Below are 20,526 nucleotides of genomic sequence, written 5' to 3'. Positions count from 1 at the left end.
TGGCAAAACAGTACAACTCCAAATTTCTCCATTTTATCTCATTTCTGTAAGGTTTAGTGAGATGCAATTCCATTCCAGGTACATCCCATTTTCCTGGCACAACAAAACCCTTAGGTTGCTTTAAGTTATAATAAGAGGAAGCTGTATACCGAATTTGGTGTCCGAGCTTTTGTCTTTTAGGAGTTCTTGATCAAACAGACGAATGGACGAACTAAAATATATCACAGATTAAAAGCTGAGCTTCTGTGAGTTTTGATACCATTATACTAGTGCAAGGGTCCATTGATGGTCAGCTACTTGTTTTATTTTAAAAAGTATGTAGTTTATGTCAGAGAAAGAAAGAAGCTCTGTGTTAAAACTACGTGTGAGAGCTGTTGAGGGGCGCATCCTCTAGTTAGGATCCTAAACTGGAGCTCCAAAGCTCCACCGCTCTCATAGTATTTGCCTGTGAATGCCCCATCTGTAAAATAGGCTAAATACTCTTTTGTCTGCATTATCTGCTTAGTTTGTAGATCCTTGGAGAAGACGTTATTCCTGGTATGTTTGTACAATATGGGCCCAGTATCAGTAGAGGGTCTCTGAATGCTGCTGTAATATTAATAATTATAATTATTTAACCAACAGCTGGTAACAGTTGCCACATCTAAGATTGCCTTGATTTCAGAATAGGTGATATCAGTGGTGATGGCTGACATAAGCTGTTGATTTATTTAATGGACAGAATTATAGCAAACGCCAGTCTGGGCTGGATATGAAAAGCCAGTAAACTGAATCATTCTGTTCACAACGTCTTGTTTTGTCTTTTTTTCCCTAATTATATTCTGTTGTGTAACACACAACTGTGTGTAATGCCCAGCTCTGCGTCTCTAATATGGTTTATTTTGTGGGATTGCACTATACAGCAGACATAGTAGCCACTGTGTGCCATTTTCAAGCTAGCCAGAAAGAAGCAAGGTTCTTTACTAGAGAGTAGAACAGCTCTTTAGGCTGTTATATTTTGTCATTGCAGCTCAGTGCCAAGAAGTGCAGTTCACAGTATTACTACCAGTGTGCCTCAATTTTTATGAAGCATCTGAGTAGAGAGAGCAGGAGGTAAATGAATACAGGTGGTCTTTTCTCAGTCTCTGAGCCAGGGAACAGTTTTACCATGCCATCCCTGCATCTCATAGGAAGCTAACTCTTCTCTCTCCAGAATTTCTTGCTTATGTGCACACTGGAATGGCATTGTCTCTCTAACAGGACAGCAAATTTCCCTGACCCTGGCTGATATTTACATGCTATGCTTTCTCAATTAGAAACAATTTCATCAATTTTTCTAGAACAGATGAATTGATGTGGCTTATATGGGTCAAATGAGAATGCTCTCTGCGTTTTCATTGCATCCCTACCATCTTTCTTGGATTCTTATTGGATATTTTGTCTTGCAGGAGTTGTGGGCTATTAGAACAGCAATGAAATTACCCCTTTCTGGTGGAGTCAAACATGGCTCTATAACATGGTTATGAATGCAAAGAATGATTAGTTCTAATGATTTATTTTATACAAACGTCTTGTTTAAAGTGAAGGTGGATACTTTATATAAATAGATCTAACTACATCAGATAGATGGTACCCCCATTAGGTACCTCTGAGCAGCCCACCGTTGTTAGTGTATTTATCCTCTGTGAAGTCAAAGTAATGTTGTACTGATGAAGACCTCAGGCACAAACAGACTAAATGAGTTACCCAAGGTCACCCAGGAAGTCTGTGTCAGGACAGGGACTTGTATGGCCATACATCAAACAACCTGCTTAACCACTGGACAGTATTTCCTTACAGGGTTTGTAGAGATCAAGAAGAACTGGGTAAATGAATGATTTATTCTGGTGGGACAAGAGACTTGGGAATTTCAGCACGTTGGGGCGGGTGAAGATTCCGTGTACTGGATTCTGGTGCTTGTTAGGGTTTGTCTGTACAGAGCAGCAGTGCGTATTAGGGTGGAGTGATTTTGAAAGCACACTAATGCACTGCTGGTATGTGTTAAAAGTTCTGTTTCAAATAGCATTTCTTACAGCACACTAAGGAACTTTGTAGCATGCACCTGGAAGTTCTACAGGAGCTGATTAATGTGTGGCACTTTTGTTGATTTTAGAAATCACAGCCTCCATATTTCACATTGTTGGTCAGTGTAGACAAACCCGTGGATAACCTGGAGCTATTCTCCTTCACCTGGTCCATTTTAACTGCTCTTACGTTTCTGGACTGCCGAACTCCCATGATGATTCTTTGACATAGAGTTCATATGTTCTCTACCTTTTCTTTAATTGAGAAAACAGCATTTCAGGGATTTGCAGAAAAGCACAGCAAATGACAGCAGTCCACTGAAGGAGATTCAGAGCAGTCACAGAAAGAGCTATGATTAGAGAACAGTCTGAGTCTTCAGAAGAGTCTCACTAAAAAAAAAACAATGTGGTCATAAGAGAAATAATTGAATTCCTTGGTTTGTTTTACATAGCCAAGTTCATTACCTTTTTTAAAAAAAGCCATCTGAGCAGCAAAGATAAAAAGAACCGTCTTAGCAGTCCAAAAAGAAGCTGGATTTAACTTCTGTGTTCTTATGTAAAGCTTGATCAAATCCTTTCGTTTTAACAGACTTAACTGGCCAACAGCAAAAGGCTGGGGATTCTGGGATTAATATTGTGTTTGGTAAGAGGACTGGTGCATTAGTGCTTTCTTTTGAACTATAGAAAGAACAAAGTAAACATCAAAAGCATTAAGCCATGAAAGCGGATTGTTGACTCAGTGTTGCTGCATGACAAGAGGTTAGAACTCAATAGTGGCTACCCTGTTTAATGACGACTTGGCAGAAAGAAACAGTTTGACCAATATTGTCTATTCTAGTCAGTACCTGCCTTTGATTTCACTGCTCTGTATACTGAACATTTTGGATTTTGTCTTATATGGTCAATGGTCACCTTAGATGAACTCAAGGGCCATAGGCGTGTACTGAATCACTTATGTAACCTAGTCTTTGTGATTCATTTTCCTTTTTCTCCCTCTGTCACTGGTAATTCAGACATTAGGCCCGATGAACAATAACAGGTTAAGCCTATGAGCTTTTGTGTCACTCTCTGGATCTTCACCTTGTGGTGAGTGGGCTTGTGCATTTCAGTGAACCCGAGAGTGATGCCATCTGGCAAGCATGTCAGACAGGTGGCCTGGGGGCTGCATGTGGCCTGATCAAATTTTTTGTAGCCTGCACAGTTGCATTGTTTAACCAAGATGAAGAATGTACCTGTGAAGGAGCCAGAGGTTGTGGCCATGAGAACTGGATGTCCCCTAACAAGGCATGTAGTGGGAAGGCGGATCTGGGGCCAGGCACATCAGCAGCACCACCGCCGCTGTCACGAGGGGAGCGAGGCTGCATCCTATGGGCACTGCAATGGGAGGCTGCTCTAGAGCCGAGCTCCTGAAGAGCCCCAGATCCTCCTGGCGCAAAGCGTCCCCTCCACCCCCAAACCCACATGCCCAAGGTAAGTCCAGGCTGGTTGGAGGCACAGGAATCCCCTTGCAGAGCACCAGGACCTCACCTGCAGAGCTGCTGTGAGTCCCTTCTGGTCAGGCACCTTGTGGATTCTTCTGGTGCTGGGCAGCCCTTGTCGGGCCACCCCCAGCAGCACTAAATAAGTGGTTGGGGCAGCTGACAGGAGACCCCCACTCACCCTGAGCAGCATGAGCCTGGGGTCACACCTGCTCACTCTGCCCTTCCCTGCTCTGGCTAGTGAGGGGTTAGGGCCTGACTGCACCTTGGGTCAGGTGGGCACATGCATGCACAGACAGACAGACACCCTCGGTGTGCGAAGCCCCCTGCAAGGCTGCCTGTGGATCTCAAAGCATATATCAACCAATATTTTTTTAAATCAGTCCTTAAAGAGAGGTTCATAAATCCATATTCAAGTTCATTAATGCAGCTTTAAGGATGCTGGTGGTATCGTGTGCCTTCAACAACATCAAGTTCAGCAAAAAAAAAACTTTTGACAAGGAAATACAGAGTTAACATGTATGCTTATTGGTCACAAAACTAGGTGATGTGGTGAGAATATGACCAAGGAAGTTCATTGTTGGTAAAACCAAAGCAATGCACAGTGGATAATGTAATCCCAACTATACATACAAAATGATGGGGTCTAAATTAACTATTAACATGCAATAAAGAGATCTTGGAGTTATGCAAGCAAGTCAAACATTCAGCCCAATCAAATTTTAAAACAATAGAACAATAAAATTCATATTAAGTATTACATTCTCAATTTAAATGTTTGTCTTATATTTAAACAAGACCTGGAAAAATATACCTAAAACAATCTATAATAATGAATAATTATGACTTTCTGATAGAAGTATGTTTGATGATGTGAAGGAGAAGTTCTACGCCCAACTGGACAGAGTCCTGAAAGGCATCCCCAAAGAAGACAAGACTATTCCCTCGGGGGATTTCCATGCCAGGGTAGGAAGAGATGCAGAGCTGTGGCAGACTACCATTGGGAAAGGAGGAGTCAGCAACAGCAACGCCAGTGAAATGCTCCTCCTTTCAAAACGTGTGGAACTTGAGCTCACCATCACAAACACCCTCTTCCACCAGAAAAAAACAAATTTAAGACCTTGTGGCAATGTCCTCGATCGAAGTATGGCACCTCATAGACTTTCATTGTCCGTGCTCAGGATTGGCATGGTGTACTTCTCATATGTGCAGTGACTAGTGCTGATGACTGCTGGACCAATCACTGCCTCATTCGATCCACAATAGCAATTAGTCTTGTCACCAAATGGAGAAGTCAGAGGAAACTGATGTGACAAAAGATCAACATACAAGGCTTGAAGGATCCCATCAGATGAAGTGACTTCCAAATAGTGCTCCTACAGAAGCTGCCAAAAGTACACCTTCGACATGTAGAAGAACACTGATGTCAATTGAAAAATGCCATCATTGGATCTTGTGGAGAAACCATTGGTAACTAGTCCAGGAAGCATCAGGACTGGTTTGATGACGATGTAGAAATTAAACACTTGATTGAGGCAAAAAGGAAAGCCTTTAGAGCCTGGCAAAGCGACATCAGCTGCACAACAAAGAAAAGTGCATGCCAAGGCACAGGTAGAAGTCCAATGTAAAACATGGACTCTGGAAAACCAGTAGTGGACTGAGAAGGCGCAAAAACTCCAGCATCTTGCAGACGTAAATGAGACAAGGTTTCTTCAATGCTACCAAATCTGTTTATGGACTGAGAAACCATGGAATCAATCCCCTGGGGTCAAAGAATGGTAACCAACTCTTAAAAGACAATGAAGCCATTGCTTCTCACTGGAGGGAGCACTATAATAAGCTCTTGAACCACCCCTCCACCATGGTCCTAGAAGCCTTTTATCAAATCCCTCAGCAACTGCCTACATATGATGTTGCAACACTTTCTGCCCTGGTGAGGTCCAAGCTGCCATTAAAGTGATGAAGTGCAACAAAGCAACTGGACCAGATGGAATCCCCACCGAAGTCTTCAAAGATGGTGGGCCAGAGCTCCACAAATAACTCTGCCTCCTGATTCTCCAGATCTGAGATAGGGAGCCACATTTCAGAGACATGCTGTCAGTCTTTTCAAGAAGGGCAACAAGTAGGACTGTGGACACTTGTGGCATCTTCCTCTTGTCAACGACAGGGAAAAATCGTAGCTCAAAAACTTGCAAACCAACTCCTGCTGCTCTCCAAAGAAATTCTCCCAGAATTTCAGAAGCCATGTGTGGCTTCTGACCATTCCAAAGAACAGTGGACATAATCTTCACCACTCAGCAACTACAAGCAAAATGTTGTGAACAAAACCAAGCCTTATACATGAGTTTCATCAACTTGACCAAAGCGTTCAACTCAGTCAATTGTAGCACCCTGTGGACCATCCTCTCAAAGATTTTCTTTCCCAAAAAATTCATTAGAGTCTTGAGGCTGTTTCATGACAACATTGCTCCTTAGTATTGAGCAACAGTGGATCCCAAAGTGATGCCTTTGAGGTCAAAATGAGAATCAAACAAGGCTGTGTCATTGCCCCATCACTGTCTGCATCTTCATCACCATGACCCTTCACCTCATTGATGGCAAGCTTCCAGGTGGTGTGAAGATTGTCTATAGCATGAACGGGAAGCTTTTCAATCTCAGGAAACTGAAGGCTAAAAGCAAGCCTTCCACAACCTCAATCGTGGAGCTCCAGTATGGGATTACAACATGGTTGCTGCTCTTTCTTCCATGACCCTTCAGACCATCTTAAGTGCTTTAGCTGAAGCATAGGAGAATCTCAGCCTCACACTGAACATCAGAAAGATCAAGGGGCTCTATCAGCCCTCGCCGACAGGACAATCTCCTGTACCTTCTATTGAGGTCAATGGAGAACTGATGGAAAATGTAGAGTATTTCCCATACCATGGAAGTCACCTTTCCACTTAAGTCAGCCTTGATGTGGAAATCAGCATCATCTGAGCCATACAAGCTCTCTTTGTCCACCTGAGACAAAGGGTCTTGGAGAACCAGGGAATCTATCCCAAGACAAAGCACCTTGCATACAGTGCAGTAGTTGTTCCAACACTACTGTACACACATGAAATCTGGACAACACACGAGCATCATTTGAAGACACTTGAACAATATCATCAACACTGCCTCAAGAGAATCCTAAATATTTCTTGGGACAATAGGCACATGAACACTAGCGTCCTGGAAGAGTCGAATACAACCAGCATTGAAGCCATTTTCATTCATCAGCAACTTTGTGGGACTTGTCCCGTGGTCCGGACTGTTTGATCAGCACCTCTGGAGAAAAGATTGTTTTCTGAGTTGGAGGAAGGACAAAGCAGCATTGGAAGCCAGCAGGAGTGATATAAGGACATGCTGAAGGCGCATGTGAAAAAGTGCAGCTTCGGTGTTGACGCTTGGGAGAACCTTGTCCAAGACCATCCCCAGTGGAGAATGATAATCCGTGAGGGGGTGGTGCAGTTTGAGCTGTCCCACTGCTGTTCAGATGAGGAGAGGCAGAGAACAAGAAGAGAGCAGCAAAAACTGCCCTGTGTCCCTCCAACACCTATCAATGGTCTGTGGCTATGACCTGCAGCTCCAGAATTGAGCTGATTAGCCATCAACAGACTCACAAACGAGGGTGAAATGAAGATATCCTACTCATTATCGAGTGACCACCAAGAAGAATAAGAAGCCCTTGGGCCAGATGCAGTATGCCAGGGTTAGCCCCTGGTGGGTTACTAGTGCTTTATTTACCTGTACAGCCACAGGCATGGCCACTTGCAGCTCTCATTGGCCATAGATCGCCACTCCCAGCCAATGAGAGTGGTGGAAAGTGGCACGGATCAGATCACTGCTTTCTGCAGCTCCCGTTGTCTGGGAATGATAATCTACCATGAATGGGAGCTGAACATGGCTATATCTGTGAATGCCCAGATAAATGAAGTGCCTGTGACTCTGGGGGACCTCCTCTGGCTTTTTTCTACCCATGTGCTAGACACTGCGCACGTAGCCTGCCCCAGCAATTTAAAATCTAAGTTACTCTTGGCCATTTATTGTCGTAATTTATGACTGTTATAATTTCTTTCATGCTGAGCATGTAAATAATTTTCAAGGTGTTGTTTCCATGAAGTATATAAACTATTTTAGTGAAAGTGCATAGGTTGCAGCTTACTGTGGGAAGGATCACTTGACATAACACAAGTTACACAGCCGTGCAGCATTGACTAAGTCTTCAAGCCATTACCCACTTAGTGCCTTTCCCCAGGAGCTTACAGCTTAATAACTATTCATCACTAATGTCATAACCCACAGCACTTTAATTGTACATTAAAGTGGCTGCTTTATTATTGTCAGCACTCTGGTGTGAACTCTCCCATTTTTAAGGTTTATTAGTTGTCCTCTATGCTTAGGGTGTTACATATAGCAAACCTGTTTAATGTCCTCTCCGGTGATCATCTGTTTAGTGGCCAGAAAATTTTGCGATTTCATGAGATTGCCCGTCTTTCCTGTACTAACTTCCCCCATTCAAGTTGCCATCTGTGAAATACATCTTCAGCTGCATGCAGTTCCACTTGCAGTAGCTATGTTTGTCTGCCAAAACAGCTGGTCTCCACCCAGACTGGAAGCTGATAAGCTGGTTACTTTCAATTGGAAAGGGCACCAAGGAGCCTAGTCAAAAAAAGGAGCAAAGGAAGGCGCCAAGCAAAAACTGCTTAGTTTGGCAAATAGAAGAAAAGTTGCTAAAGAACATGAGCCTGGTAGGATTAGCAGAAGTTTTCCTGTGGTCAGACAAAGATCCAGGAAATTATAAGAAACAGGTAGGCTGTTTGCCATGAGTGGGAGGAAAATCTTATGGTATAAGGCACTTCAAGAAAGTAAAAGTGTTCCTTAACACTAAACCATTCCTTTTAAGGAGTTTGGTATTTGAGTCAGAAGCCTTTTACTTCTAAACTGATATGTGTGAGCGCTTTTCAGGGTGTGAGAGAGAAAAATTGTCAGGGTGAATAACACACTTTAGTTAGTAAGATTTGGCAATCTAATCATGGGAATATTATGAACCTGTCTTGGATGGAGTGATGTGGTAGACTGCGTTATTTGGAAGAGGGTTTGTAGCCAAAAACGTTTGAAAACCACTGTGCTAACATCACTGTCCCAATGGCAATGATGTAAAAAAGTAGTGTTAAAAAGCTGTTTCCGTCCAATGGCTCATCATAGGCTTTGTGTAATCAGTCAGTGGTCTCTGTCCATTTCCAAGAGGATCTTTACAGTTGGTACCAACTTCCACTTTGCAGGCAACTGCTGTCACTGATGGAATGGTCAAGAAAAATGAGCTACTCTGTCACCTCGTAAAATGACTGATCCTTCCTCTCTGCATTAAGACACATATTTCTTCTTCTTCTTGGTGGTGGTCACTTGATAATGAGTAGGACGTGTTCCTGTCACCCTCCTATTTTGTGAGTCAACTGATGACTGATCTGTCCAATTCTAGAGCTGCAGGTCTTATCGCAGAAGGGGCAGGTGCTGATAGCTGTTGGAGGGCCATGGGGCAGTTTTTAGTGCTCTTTTCTTATTCTCCACATCTCCTCATCTGCACTGCGGTGGGGCCTCTCAAATTGTGCCACCCCCTCACGGATTAAACAGTCCTGGGCAGTGATCTCCAAGTGTCAACACTGGTGTTGCACTTTTTCGTGTGTGCCTTCAGCATGTGCTTGCATCACTTCCTCTGGTTCCCAATGCTCCTCCATCCTTCCTCCAACACAGAAAACAATCTGTTTTGGGAGGTGCTGATCAGACATCCAAACCATGTTACCAGTTCAACAAACTTGATAACATGGTAATGGCTTCAATGCTGGTCATCTTCAACTCTTCCAGGATGCTAGTGTTCATGCGCCTATCCTCCCAAGAGATATTTAGGATTCTCCTGAGGCAGCATTGATGATATTGTTCAAGTTCCTTCAAATGATGCTTGTATGTTGTCCAGATTTCACATGAAGAAAGAATAGGTATGGAAAGATTATACATACTACAAATTAATTAGTGTTTTGGTCTCTATGTCCAAAGTCATTTTACGAAGTATTTTTGCCAGTTTTAGAGATTGAGGAACACAGGCCAGTGACGTTAAGTAACTTATCCAAGGGCACAGTAGCAGAGCTGTAGCTAAAAACCTGGCTTGCTGAATTTTGGTCAAGTTCTCTATCTACTGGACTGTGCTGGTTCAGTACTTCAAAGGTATAATACAAATTCTTTTCCAAAACCAGTAAAAGGTTCTATTTTCTTGCAGGTAACTTTTTCAAAAAGCTAGCTAGTTTGTTAATTTTACAGTGAAGCTGAGGAGGTGAAAAAACAAATGAGGAACTTGCAGAATGCAAATCTAATTCCTTGAATATGCTTCGAGATGTAGAATCTTTTAAAAATATTTTAATATGTTAGAATATTTATAGAAATATTGGTTCCACACCTCTCTCTTCCTTTCGCACTATGTTGACAATATTTCCAGCTATCTTATAGTTACAGGCAAGCTGCATACAAAGATGCCATAAAAAAGGATGAAGTAATAACAAGATATTAATTTAAACTCCCTGAACCCTTAGTCCTGGTTAAATAATGAACAAAATTTCAGCTGACAAACATCTTCTCTAACTATAGTTTTCAAAGATCCCTGGTTCTGATTTCCAAATGGTCACTGGTGTGCCCCCATGTTTATTATGAAAATGTTTCTGAGTATGTATCTGCCTAACTTGAATATGATTTATGCAAAACAGGGCATGTAGCCTAGCATTAAAGAGCCTTTAATCTCCTGATTGTGTATATCCCATTTGGATGCATGCATTCCTAGAGTTAAAGTTAGAAATATGAAGTAGAAACCCTGTTTATTAATCTAGGTATGCTAGTGAAAGCCGTTGGTGGTACTTTAGAAACTTAATGACTGGGTGCTCAAGACAATGATCTGTGAATAGTCTTGTATTTCCTGTCAGACAGGACTGGGACTGCTCCTGCCAAAACATGTGGCCAGTTCACCTTATGCTAGAACTCATTTTGGATGTGATATTTTTCCATGTGGTTTTTCAAGGGTTGAGACTGAACACAAAGGATTCCAGCCTTGGGCAAATTCTGTTTATAGGCAGGGAAGCAGGCAAAAGGGAGTTGCCAGTGGCTAGGTGCCGAGATGCCCCCTGCTTACCACCAAGATGACTGTTGGAAACATCTAAGATTGAACAGGAGGGAGGATTAAGCCCAAGCTAGGAGGCTGCCTAGCAGGATAAAAACGTTGTTGAACTCTGCCCCAGGACTGCCATCACTATGACCAAAGAATAAAATTAAGGGAACACGTGAGCTGAGAGTTTGAAACCAACCTTTTTGAAAACATGATGAATATCAAAACAAAAAACAGTCAAGTAGCACTTTAAACACCAGCAAAATAGTTTATTAGGTGAGCTTTCGTGGGACAGTGGGTCTGTCCCACGAAAGCTCACCTAATAAACTATTTTGCTGGTGTTTAAAGTGCTACTTGACTGCTTTTTGTTCTGATAGTGTATGGACTAGCACGGCTTCCTCTCTGTTACTATTCATGATGAATATCAGTGGCTGTACTTTGCCTGCCTAAAGAACAAAGATCCTTTTCTACTTTTAATTTCCAAGCAACAATTATTGTCAGTTGTTTTTTCGTGTTGTCTTGGCCATGGTTTCTAGAGAGAGAGTTTTTTTTTTTTTATTAAACTTATTTCTGAAAAATGAGTCAAAATGTCGCCCTCCACAACCTCTCAAATGGCACCCTTTTTTATCCACGTGAAACTCGAGTCTGTTTCCAGCAGATCTCGGAGGAGGTTGTATTCTCACATTGATGTTTGTGGAGTTGCTCCAGATTTGTGTTACTGTTGTTGCAAAGATGGTTTGGCCCGTGATTTGTCAGAAGAAAGTGTTCCAAAGTTCCCACCTTCAAAGTGTTTGTCAGGTTTCATTTAAAATCCTTCAGCTAGCTCAGTCCAATAGGCATCCCACCCTGTTTCTAGCAGTAACTTCAAAAGCAGTTCCACTGTGTTTGCCTTTCACAAAAATATCTGACTTGTCCAGGCATCAGGTTTTTTGCCCAGGGTCCAGCGATTCAAAAGGAACCAGTGCTCCCAGCCACTGCCGTCATTACTGTAGGAGCAGGGGCTGCCTGGGCCCTTTAAATCACTGCCAGATGGGCAGCTTTGAGGGCTGCTTGCATGGGGGGAGCACCTTAGTATGATACTCTGGACAGTTCTGAGGGCTGACTGGTCCCTGCTCTTTCCATGAAAGGCACCACCCCTTCCATCAAAGGCACCGCCCCTTTCACGATCACGGAGGTGTTGTTCAGGGGCACAGCAAGTCAGTTAGCTCCCCTTCTTCTACCCTGTGTGCGTGCCGCTGGAAGCCCCTCTCATCACTTCTTGGGGTTTGACCTGATCACAGCCATCATGCATGATTCTGTGACTTGCAAGTGTGCTGTTTACAGCAAGATTAAACAGTTGCTTCTTTTGTGTTAGGGGTTCAAAAGTAGAAAGCCATTTAGCTGGTGTCCAATATCAAAAACTTAAAGTTTGTAAAGGGGATCATGTTCTAGGAGACCTTGGGGTGGATGTTTTTGGTGCAACAACCCCTTCGTCTTGCTGAGCATAACAAAATCCAATAGGCGTATATATGCAGACACGAATACAACTGCAGTAACAAGCATATTGCTTTTGCCAGCTTGCTGTCCCAAATTCAAAGTGTATATTAGTCAGGGTGCTTTTGTACGCTTCAACTCCACTTCTGCTGCAGTAGCTACAGAAACCCAACATTTTACCTCAACAGGCAGAACAAGTGCCCTTTGTTACCTAGAAAGATTACAGCTTTTTCTAAAGTCTGCTCTTCATAAAAGCCCAGCTTGAACAGTGGAAATTCTGACTTGCCTCAGATACTGAGGTGACTTTAATAATTTCAAGTAGCTCCAGGGTTATATTTTAAAAGTTGAATTTCATCACATGCTTAAGTTTTGTGTGGGGGGTGGGAGAGACATATATTTAGAGGGTGAGAAGTTTTTTCTCTCTCTCTCCACCTTTTTTCTTAACAGATGTTTCATCTCAATCATATCCAAACCTCAAAGCACAAGTAGCAGTCAACCTTAGTCTTCTGTGGAGAAAAAGATAAAAATGTCTTTTTTTGTGTGGAGGAGAGGGGTGTGTGTGTGTGTGTGTGTGTGAAACCACAACTAGTCTGTGAGTAAAAGCAAATAATTAATGCAGCATGATGGGGTTGTGGAAATGAACCTGAAGCAATATTTCTTCTTTCAGAAAAAGTATGGAGTCCAGCTGCTCTGGTAAGATGGAAATTTCCAACATGGAAGCAAAAGAGGGGGGATTACTTCCAGTAATCTGATTTTTCTTGCTATCTAAACCAGAATCTAGCAGTCCAAGCCCTTTAACCAACAAAGGGTATAATGCAAAGGGCCCAACATTGTATAATAAAGGATTTAGAGTTTTCTTTTTGCGGGGAACAGCACTTATAAACCAGCTATTTGGAAGGAATTTTCACAGGGCTCTATGGAGAAACCTCAGAGTTTGCTGGGCACTGCTTTATGTGTTGTGATCGGGACTGCAGCCTGCTTTGGGAATGGCTGAAGTGATTCGGTGCAGCCAGAAACTACTTGTATAAAAGATTTATGGGGAGAGAAGTCAGATTCACTCCTAAGGATTTGTATGCCTGAAGCTAAAATCTGATGGTCTGGGGTCCCCTTCCTCTCACATTCTAAAAGGAGTCTTTCTAGAGAGTGCAAATTCACTAGTGCAGGGGAGGATACTCTCGGAGAAGCAAGATGGTTATGCATGGGGAAGGCTGCTTTAAGCCGTAGATGAGGCTCTGTAAGAGCCCCACTGACAGGGTTACCCGTTTCACATTCAAGATTGAGGGCCATGTAGTTTATGTGAATCCTTAGATTGTGACATTACAAATGATATCTGGTGTGCTCTATTCAGACATCAAAGATCCCATACCATGATCTGTACGAATAGGGTATTTCCCCAGTATCTTTGTCTAAGACTAGGTCTACACTAGACCTAATAACACGTGGTTTGAACGGGGACACCAATTACCTTCGCCAGCCCATGGTAAGGACTCTTTTACATACTTTGTTGTATCTGACTCTTGACTTCCGCCATCCTACTGCCCCCTTCTCTTCTGATTTGCCCACCTTCATTACAATTTTTCTGATTTGTCAACCTTGATAAGTATTTTTGGTTCTCTGTCCCTTAAATATTGAGTCTATTCTGGTCTGGCTATGGTCTGAAGAAGTGGGTCTATCCCACAAAAGCTCACCTAATAAATTATTTTGTTAGTCTTTAAAGTGCTACTGGACTGCTTTTTTGTTTTAACAGAATATAAACTAACACTGCTATCTCTCTGTTACTTCACCTCTTATAGAACTCTAAGGATCTTGATAGGTCATTGATTCCAGTCTCCTGCCCTCAAAGCAGGACCTGTTGCCATCCCTGACAATTTTTTTTTCTTTTTTTTTAAATCTAACCAGCCCTTAGAAGGCTCTCTCAAGGATTGAACTCAGCCCTGGGTTTACAAGGCCAATGCTTTAACTACTGATATACCCTCTCCCTTGAAAGTCAGTCCTAGAGACTCAATTTCAGCTGCGACAACTGCATAGCTGGAATTAACTTGTCTCAGATCGACTTATCTGGCCATCCTCACTGACAGGGAGCTCATCAGGAAAATCTCTCCCATCAGCCTCCCTTCCTCCTCCCAAGAATGAAGAGTACAGTGGTTGACTGTCAAGCCCTGAGAGTTTGATTTTGTGTGTCCCCACTAGACACATGAAATTGAACCCCAGAAGATTGACCCTGACCAGGTTGATCTCCCAGAAAGAGAAGATGAACTCCAAGATTTCCCATCTTCCTCTAGATCGGTGGTTCTCAACTAAAGGTACATGTATGCCTGGGGTACACCATGATCTCACAGGGCTATATCAGCTCATCTAGATATTTGGTCAGTTTTACAAAAGTCTACATAAAAAGCACTAGCAAAGTCAGTACAGCTAACATTTCATACAGTTATACAGCTCTGTATATTGCACTCTGAAATTCAAGTACAAGGCTTGTATTCCAACTTACAGTTATATGGTAGAAGTGAGAAAGTAAACACATATTTAGTAGCAGTGTGCTATGACTCTTGTATTTTTATGTCTGATTTTATAAGCAAGTAGCTTTTTTAAGTGAGGTAAAACTTGGGTTCACAAAGCGAATCAGATTCCTGAAAGAGGTACAGTAATCACAGAATCACTGCTCTAGATGATGATGTGCTTTGTGCTGTATGTCAGTTAAATTCCATCCTGCATTATGAGATGGTTGCCTTTTATTAGTGCTTTATGGTTGCAGTAACTTACTTTGGGCAGGACCAGAGAGCCCCAGTGGCTGGGAGTAAGGTGGCAAGCTGGGAGCCCAGCTGGGGCTGGCAGCAGCAGCAGGGCAGGCAGGCAATCTGAGTGAGGCCAGCAGCAGCGGGACTGGAATTGGCGTCATTGGTGTGGACGGGCTATGGTTGGCCAGCAGCTAGGGCTGGGAATGGAGCCAGGTAGAGGGGCCATAACTGACCTCTCCTGCTCTGGCAAACTCACTCATTCAGGACCAGTCAAGTCCTGAGATTACCAAACAAGGAGGTCCAACCTACATAGAAATCTCAGATAGATAGTGTGTATACAGCTGAATATAGTTCGCTTAAGTATTATAGCTGAACTGAAAGTAAGAGCCTAGTTCAAGGTTAACTGAGTTTCCATTTTCAAACCTTATTTTTTAGGGAATTTTAGCAATCCAAAAACTTACACTATATGGGGTTTGAAACTTTTCTGGCTTGATTTCAGTTACCCGACAGTGAACTTTCAGGGAAAGTCTGGTGGTTGGCAACTATTGGCACTAGTGATGGTTGTGACATTTTCTGATTTAAGAAAGGCAAATTATTTGAGGAGGAGGAGGATGATGATGATGATGATTTTCTCTCTGTTTTCCAATCAACTGTATTAGTGGAGGGATCAATCCGGGCCCATTATAGACAGGCACCTACTTTGCAGCATTTAGGATTGGGTTTAAACTTTTCCTCTCATTGGAGGGGTTCCTAGTCACATCCATCATGAAGTATTGGGGTATTGTAAATCTTTTTAATAATTGGGGTCACAGAACAGTCATATCTCCTCAGTGTGGGACTGAGCCATCTCCTCATTTTACAAGCTGCTCAGTTGATGGAAGCATATGGTATAATTTAGCATTTATGTCAGGAGAGTGTCAGGTCATGTGCTAACTATGTGTAGCCCCCTTCAGGGCGCAGTGCAACACAAGGTGTTTATCTCTGGCGCCTGCTACAGGCCATGTGCCCCTTTCAGGGTCTTCCTGTGGCCAGGTCACTTGAAGTTGAGTGGTCCAACTGAAAGCCCAAATCAAATGCCCAAACTGTTGGCTCCCCAACCCTCTCAGGTGCCACAGAAGTCTTGTGCTTCTTGACTCCTCCCCTTAGTACCCCCAGAGCAAATTTCTCCTACTGCTTCTCTTCTTCAGGCACTCTGGAAGCTTCCATTAACAAGCTCCCAGATCTTTGTAGTCCCTATCTCGGGCCTCTCCCAAAAGAACCTACTCTTCTCTGTGTTGGTTCTCTTACCCGTCTTCCAACATGTACAAGCCCTGTCTCAGGGCCTCCCCGTGCAAGAGCCTACCCTGCTCCTTCTGGTTTCTCCTTGAACGACAATACTGCCTTCTGCGAGGTGCCTCCCCCAGCTGAGTACAGGGCTGTTTAGTGAGTCTTCCACAGCTGGGGTCAGTCACTCTCACTCCATGACACGCAACAGGCATTACTAATTTCCCCTATGTTGCCAGCTCATCAATGAGGCTAAAGGATAGCAGCTAAGTCCTGAACAAGTTATGCCCCACCTTGCCTCATAGAGCCAGTTGACCCATGATACATAGTGTTGGCAAACCCTCCTCTTCATTTTCATCACCAGGCTCTTTTCTTCAGCCACTTAACTAAAGATGGGATGAAAATTAGCAGGAGTATTGTGAGCAAAACACGAGAAGTACTTTTCCTGCTCTCCTCCCTGATTAGGCCTCAGCTGGAGTATTGTTTACACTTTTGGGCATCGCATTTCAGGACAGATAAGGACAAAATTGATGAAGGTCCAGAGAAAAGCAATAAAAATGATTAAAGGTTTAGAAAACCTTACCTGCAAAGGAAGATTGAAAGAACTGTGTTTTTGTTTAGTTTGGAAAAGAGCAGACTGAGATGGGCATAACATCTTTCAAGTATCTAAAGTGGTGTTATAAGGAGGAGAGAGGAAAAAAATACTCCCCTTAGCCTCTGGTGAGAGCACCAGAAGCAATAAGCTTAAACGTGTAGAATAGTAACAGAGAGTAAGCCGTGCTAGTCTGTCTATACACTATCAAAACAAAAAGCAGTCAAGTAGCACTTTAAAGACTAGCAAAATGGTTTATTAGGTGAGCTTTCGTGGGACAGACCCACTTCTTCAGACCATATCTGAATCTGAATATAAATATGAACATCTGGATATGGTCTGAAGAAGTGGGTCTGTCCCACGAAAGCGCACCTAATAAACTATTTTTCTGGCCTTTAAAGTGCTACTTGACTGCTTTTTGTTTTCTTAAACATGTAGTGTGGGAGGTTTAGACTGGATGTTAGTAAAAACTTCCAAACCAACAGGGTGCTTAAACACTGGAATAAATTACTTATGGAGATGGTGGAATCTTCATCATTAGAGATATTTAAGAGCAAGTTAGACAAACATCGATGAGGGATAATCTAGGAGATGGTGCTTAGTACTGCTACAAGTGCAGAAGACTAGACTTGATGACCTCTTATGGTCCCTTTCTGTTCCGATATTCTGTGATTCTACAAACAGATGATGTGTGCATGCAATTTGCAGCTGTTTATATGAATAATTCAAAAGCATTAACAATGAAGGCAGCTACTCATGACAACCATTATGTTATATCGCCTGCAGTTATTTAAACTCTACAGGAAATAACATGATGCTCACTGCTGTAAATAAACTTTCTGATTCAAATTTTAATCATAAAATTGCAGAAATAAGTGTCAGAATCTGAGGTCTGTTACTTTTATGTAAACTCAGTGGCAGATTAACTTAAGGGCAAAAGGGGAGTTGCCCCAGAGCCCTCAGTTTTGAGGATCTCCAATGCTCCGTAACTCCATTTTGTTTAAGCAATTAGCTTTAATGGAACAAAAGAAATGTCCTGGCATTCTTCTTTTAAAATAAATCTAAATGTAATTTTATTATGCGTCATGAGTAATAATGAGCATGAATAGATTTTAAAGCATAAAGATGTTACAAGCTCCTGCCCCTTCCCCCATATATTAATGTAACTGTGTTGTCCCAGGGCCCCACCTGTTCTTAATGAGCACCTGTATAAATCTAGCATGCGGTTTCTGTGCCCAGCTCACTCCTCACATTAGCTTCCTTTAACTGTATTTTAGATATGTATTAAGTATGGAGTGAAGTGTATAGAGTTACTAAAATAAAAATCATTTCTACTGCCTTTGCTTCAATCCAAACAGCTCTGTGTGGGGTTTTTATTCTTCTTTGGTAAACTCACTTTAGAGCCAGCCTTTGAAATTAGCAAACTACTTAGGGCCATGTTCTGCCTTTTGCTGTGCTCACAGAGTGCCTGCATCTTAGAGGAGAATGTAGTCTTTGCATTGCATCTCTCAACTCTCTTTACCTCTGTTCACTTATGCTGTTCACATATGGATTCCAGTTATGTTTCTTTCAGTGGGGGAAGGCAACCAACACCCTATTACATTAGCTCAATGGCGGTATTGTGTACATAATCAGATAAGTAAGATGAAAAATCACTGTAGCAAAACATTTTCCCTCTTTGTAGATTACGTTCTTTGGAGTCTAGTCATTAAATACTTCACATATGCTAAATCTACAGGTCTGCTCTTCCAGTGATTATGCGTGACCTTAGTGAGATTACTCATGTCTGTTGGGATTACTCACAAGTGATGCTTCCAGGACAATTCCCTTTCACACAGATGTCAAGTGTATCTTTGATTTTATTATGAAATATGCATTTAAATTTTGATTGGAAACAAATGAAACAATTTAAGCTCAGTGCTGTTTTGTAAAGTTTGTGTCATATACCCAAGCACTTTACTCGCAAAGCTTAAGGCCCCAGGTCTGCAGACACGTGGTTAACTTTCTAAATTTGAGTATTCCCTTTGAATTAAATGGGAATTCACATGCACAAATGTGAGCCTGCATGTAAATGTTTTTAGGTTTAGAATCTAAATCTATGTTCAGATAGCCACTGTACCTTAGTGAATCATTGCTAAGTATTCTTTTGACCCAAAATACATTAAACTCTATGGAACTCTGCACACTATGTGCAGGCATTTGAAAGTTTTAGGAGATAAAGAAGTACCCACAAACATATAGGTTACATGCTATAGCACTGAAGATGGATGCTTCTGAAGTACTGGGATTTTTATTTTTGCAGAGTGAAATTTAGCCTGAGTTTATTATTGTAAATTTACTTGTATTATAATGGTAAAGGTCATAGGGAAATCAAGATTCGATTGTGGTAGTCTCTATAGAAACACAGTGTGTGTCTCTTCCTTGAAGAGCTTACAAACTAAGTAGACAAGACAAATGAGGAACTTAAACACTAAGAAGTCAAGGGACTTCCCCAAGGTCACATAAGAAATCTGTGGCAGAGCTTGTAACTGACTCCAGTCCCAGCTACTCAATGATAAGACCTTCCTTCCTTTCTGTTTTACTGTGGTGGTACCAGATAATAAAATTTGAAAAAGTTAGGAATTAGACATTCAGAGTTTGAGGATTAGCTATTTAAAAAGCCTCTTTGATTAAAAAGAATAAACTAATAAGTTCTTAAATGTGAAGAGCAGACCAGTAGGAACAATTGTCTGAGTTTATTAAGTGTTTTCTTACAGTAAGTGCTAGTAGCATTTTAAATCAGTTAGAAGCTAGAAACTCTTAACTTAGTTTCTTAACTAAGGTAAGGATGCCAAATATACCCTTCAGTCATAGCAACCAAAATAAAGTTAACAGATTTATCTGTATCCTTACTTACTTGAAAAGAATAGATAGGTGAGGGCCAAGATAGTTTCCAGGAGAACTTGTTGATGATATTCCATAATTCAGGACTCTTCAGAGCCTGTTACAATAGCAAAAATAGCAGAAACCCAGTTTTCCCCTTTCCATCTAAATTAGAGAGGAGTGGGCGGATACAAGAGACTGGATTATAAACCATATTTTCTCTACTCAGTTGTCTTCATTTCAATAAAGAAATTTTTATACTCTGAATTTTTCTCCTTATGACGCATGGCTAAAAAGAAATCTAAAGGGATAAAAATAATTTAAAGAATGCATATACTATGCACATACATACCAACCAACTGATCTTAAGGTGATAAGGGTATTCTTTTGGTATGAGTATTGCCAACTAAAATGAATATATAAGAAGGGAAGAGAAAAGCCAGGAAGTTATTTATTTTTAGTGTCAGATTATTACTTTATGTCCCTATCTGTCAGTCCCTAGTGCTAGAACTCAGCACTTTGCTGATAATACCACTGGCAAGTGGTCCCTGTGAAAGCATCAGTTTTTGCTTAAGCATCTCTTTATGAGATTGAATTATATAGCTTGTGATAGTAGATTGCATGCAACTAATGTGACTTTTGATGTGCTCACTGATCAAACACATCTTGCTGCTACAGGTATCATCTTGAATTGCCTTAGAAACCACTCATAAAGACTTCTTATTTTTTAGATGGGGAGGTGGGGAAAATTATCTTTTTGATCTTCAAGAGGGGAAACCGGCTGTTCTATTCAGGCTTTTGGCTAGCACAACAACCAGTGTGTTGAGATTTAACTGTGCTTAATTAATTAGTAATTCTGTTTAATGCTGTCTGATCTTCATCCAAAAGGTGTTCTGAAGCTTGAGAGACCAAC

The 20,526-nt window shown here is 41.8% G+C and overlaps 1 protein-coding gene across 3 annotated transcripts in view; it reads left to right on the top strand.

Annotated features, from left to right (window-relative positions):
- The window catches only part of NKD1 (NKD inhibitor of Wnt signaling pathway 1), a 179,621-nt gene that overhangs the window by 111,008 nt on the left and 48,087 nt on the right, over window positions 1–20,526 (top strand). The window contains exon 1 of one of the 3 annotated variants that reach the window (XM_075008565.1): window positions 14,330–14,461. The exons of the other annotated variants lie outside the window; for them this stretch is intronic. Within the exon in view, the coding sequence (XP_074864666.1) occupies window positions 14,353–14,461 (109 nt within the window). The 5' untranslated portion in view covers window positions 14,330–14,352. Of the gene's footprint in view, window positions 1–14,329; window positions 14,462–20,526 lie in introns of those variants that run through there. 3 annotated transcript variants of the gene reach the window in all.

Source organism: Carettochelys insculpta, chromosome 14 (assembly GCF_033958435.1).
Source record: "Carettochelys insculpta isolate YL-2023 chromosome 14, ASM3395843v1, whole genome shotgun sequence".
Lineage (NCBI taxonomy): Eukaryota > Metazoa > Chordata > Testudines > Carettochelyidae > Carettochelys > Carettochelys insculpta.
The sequence above is the reverse complement of the archived record's forward strand: the minus strand, read 5'-3'. Positions and strand labels throughout refer to the sequence as shown.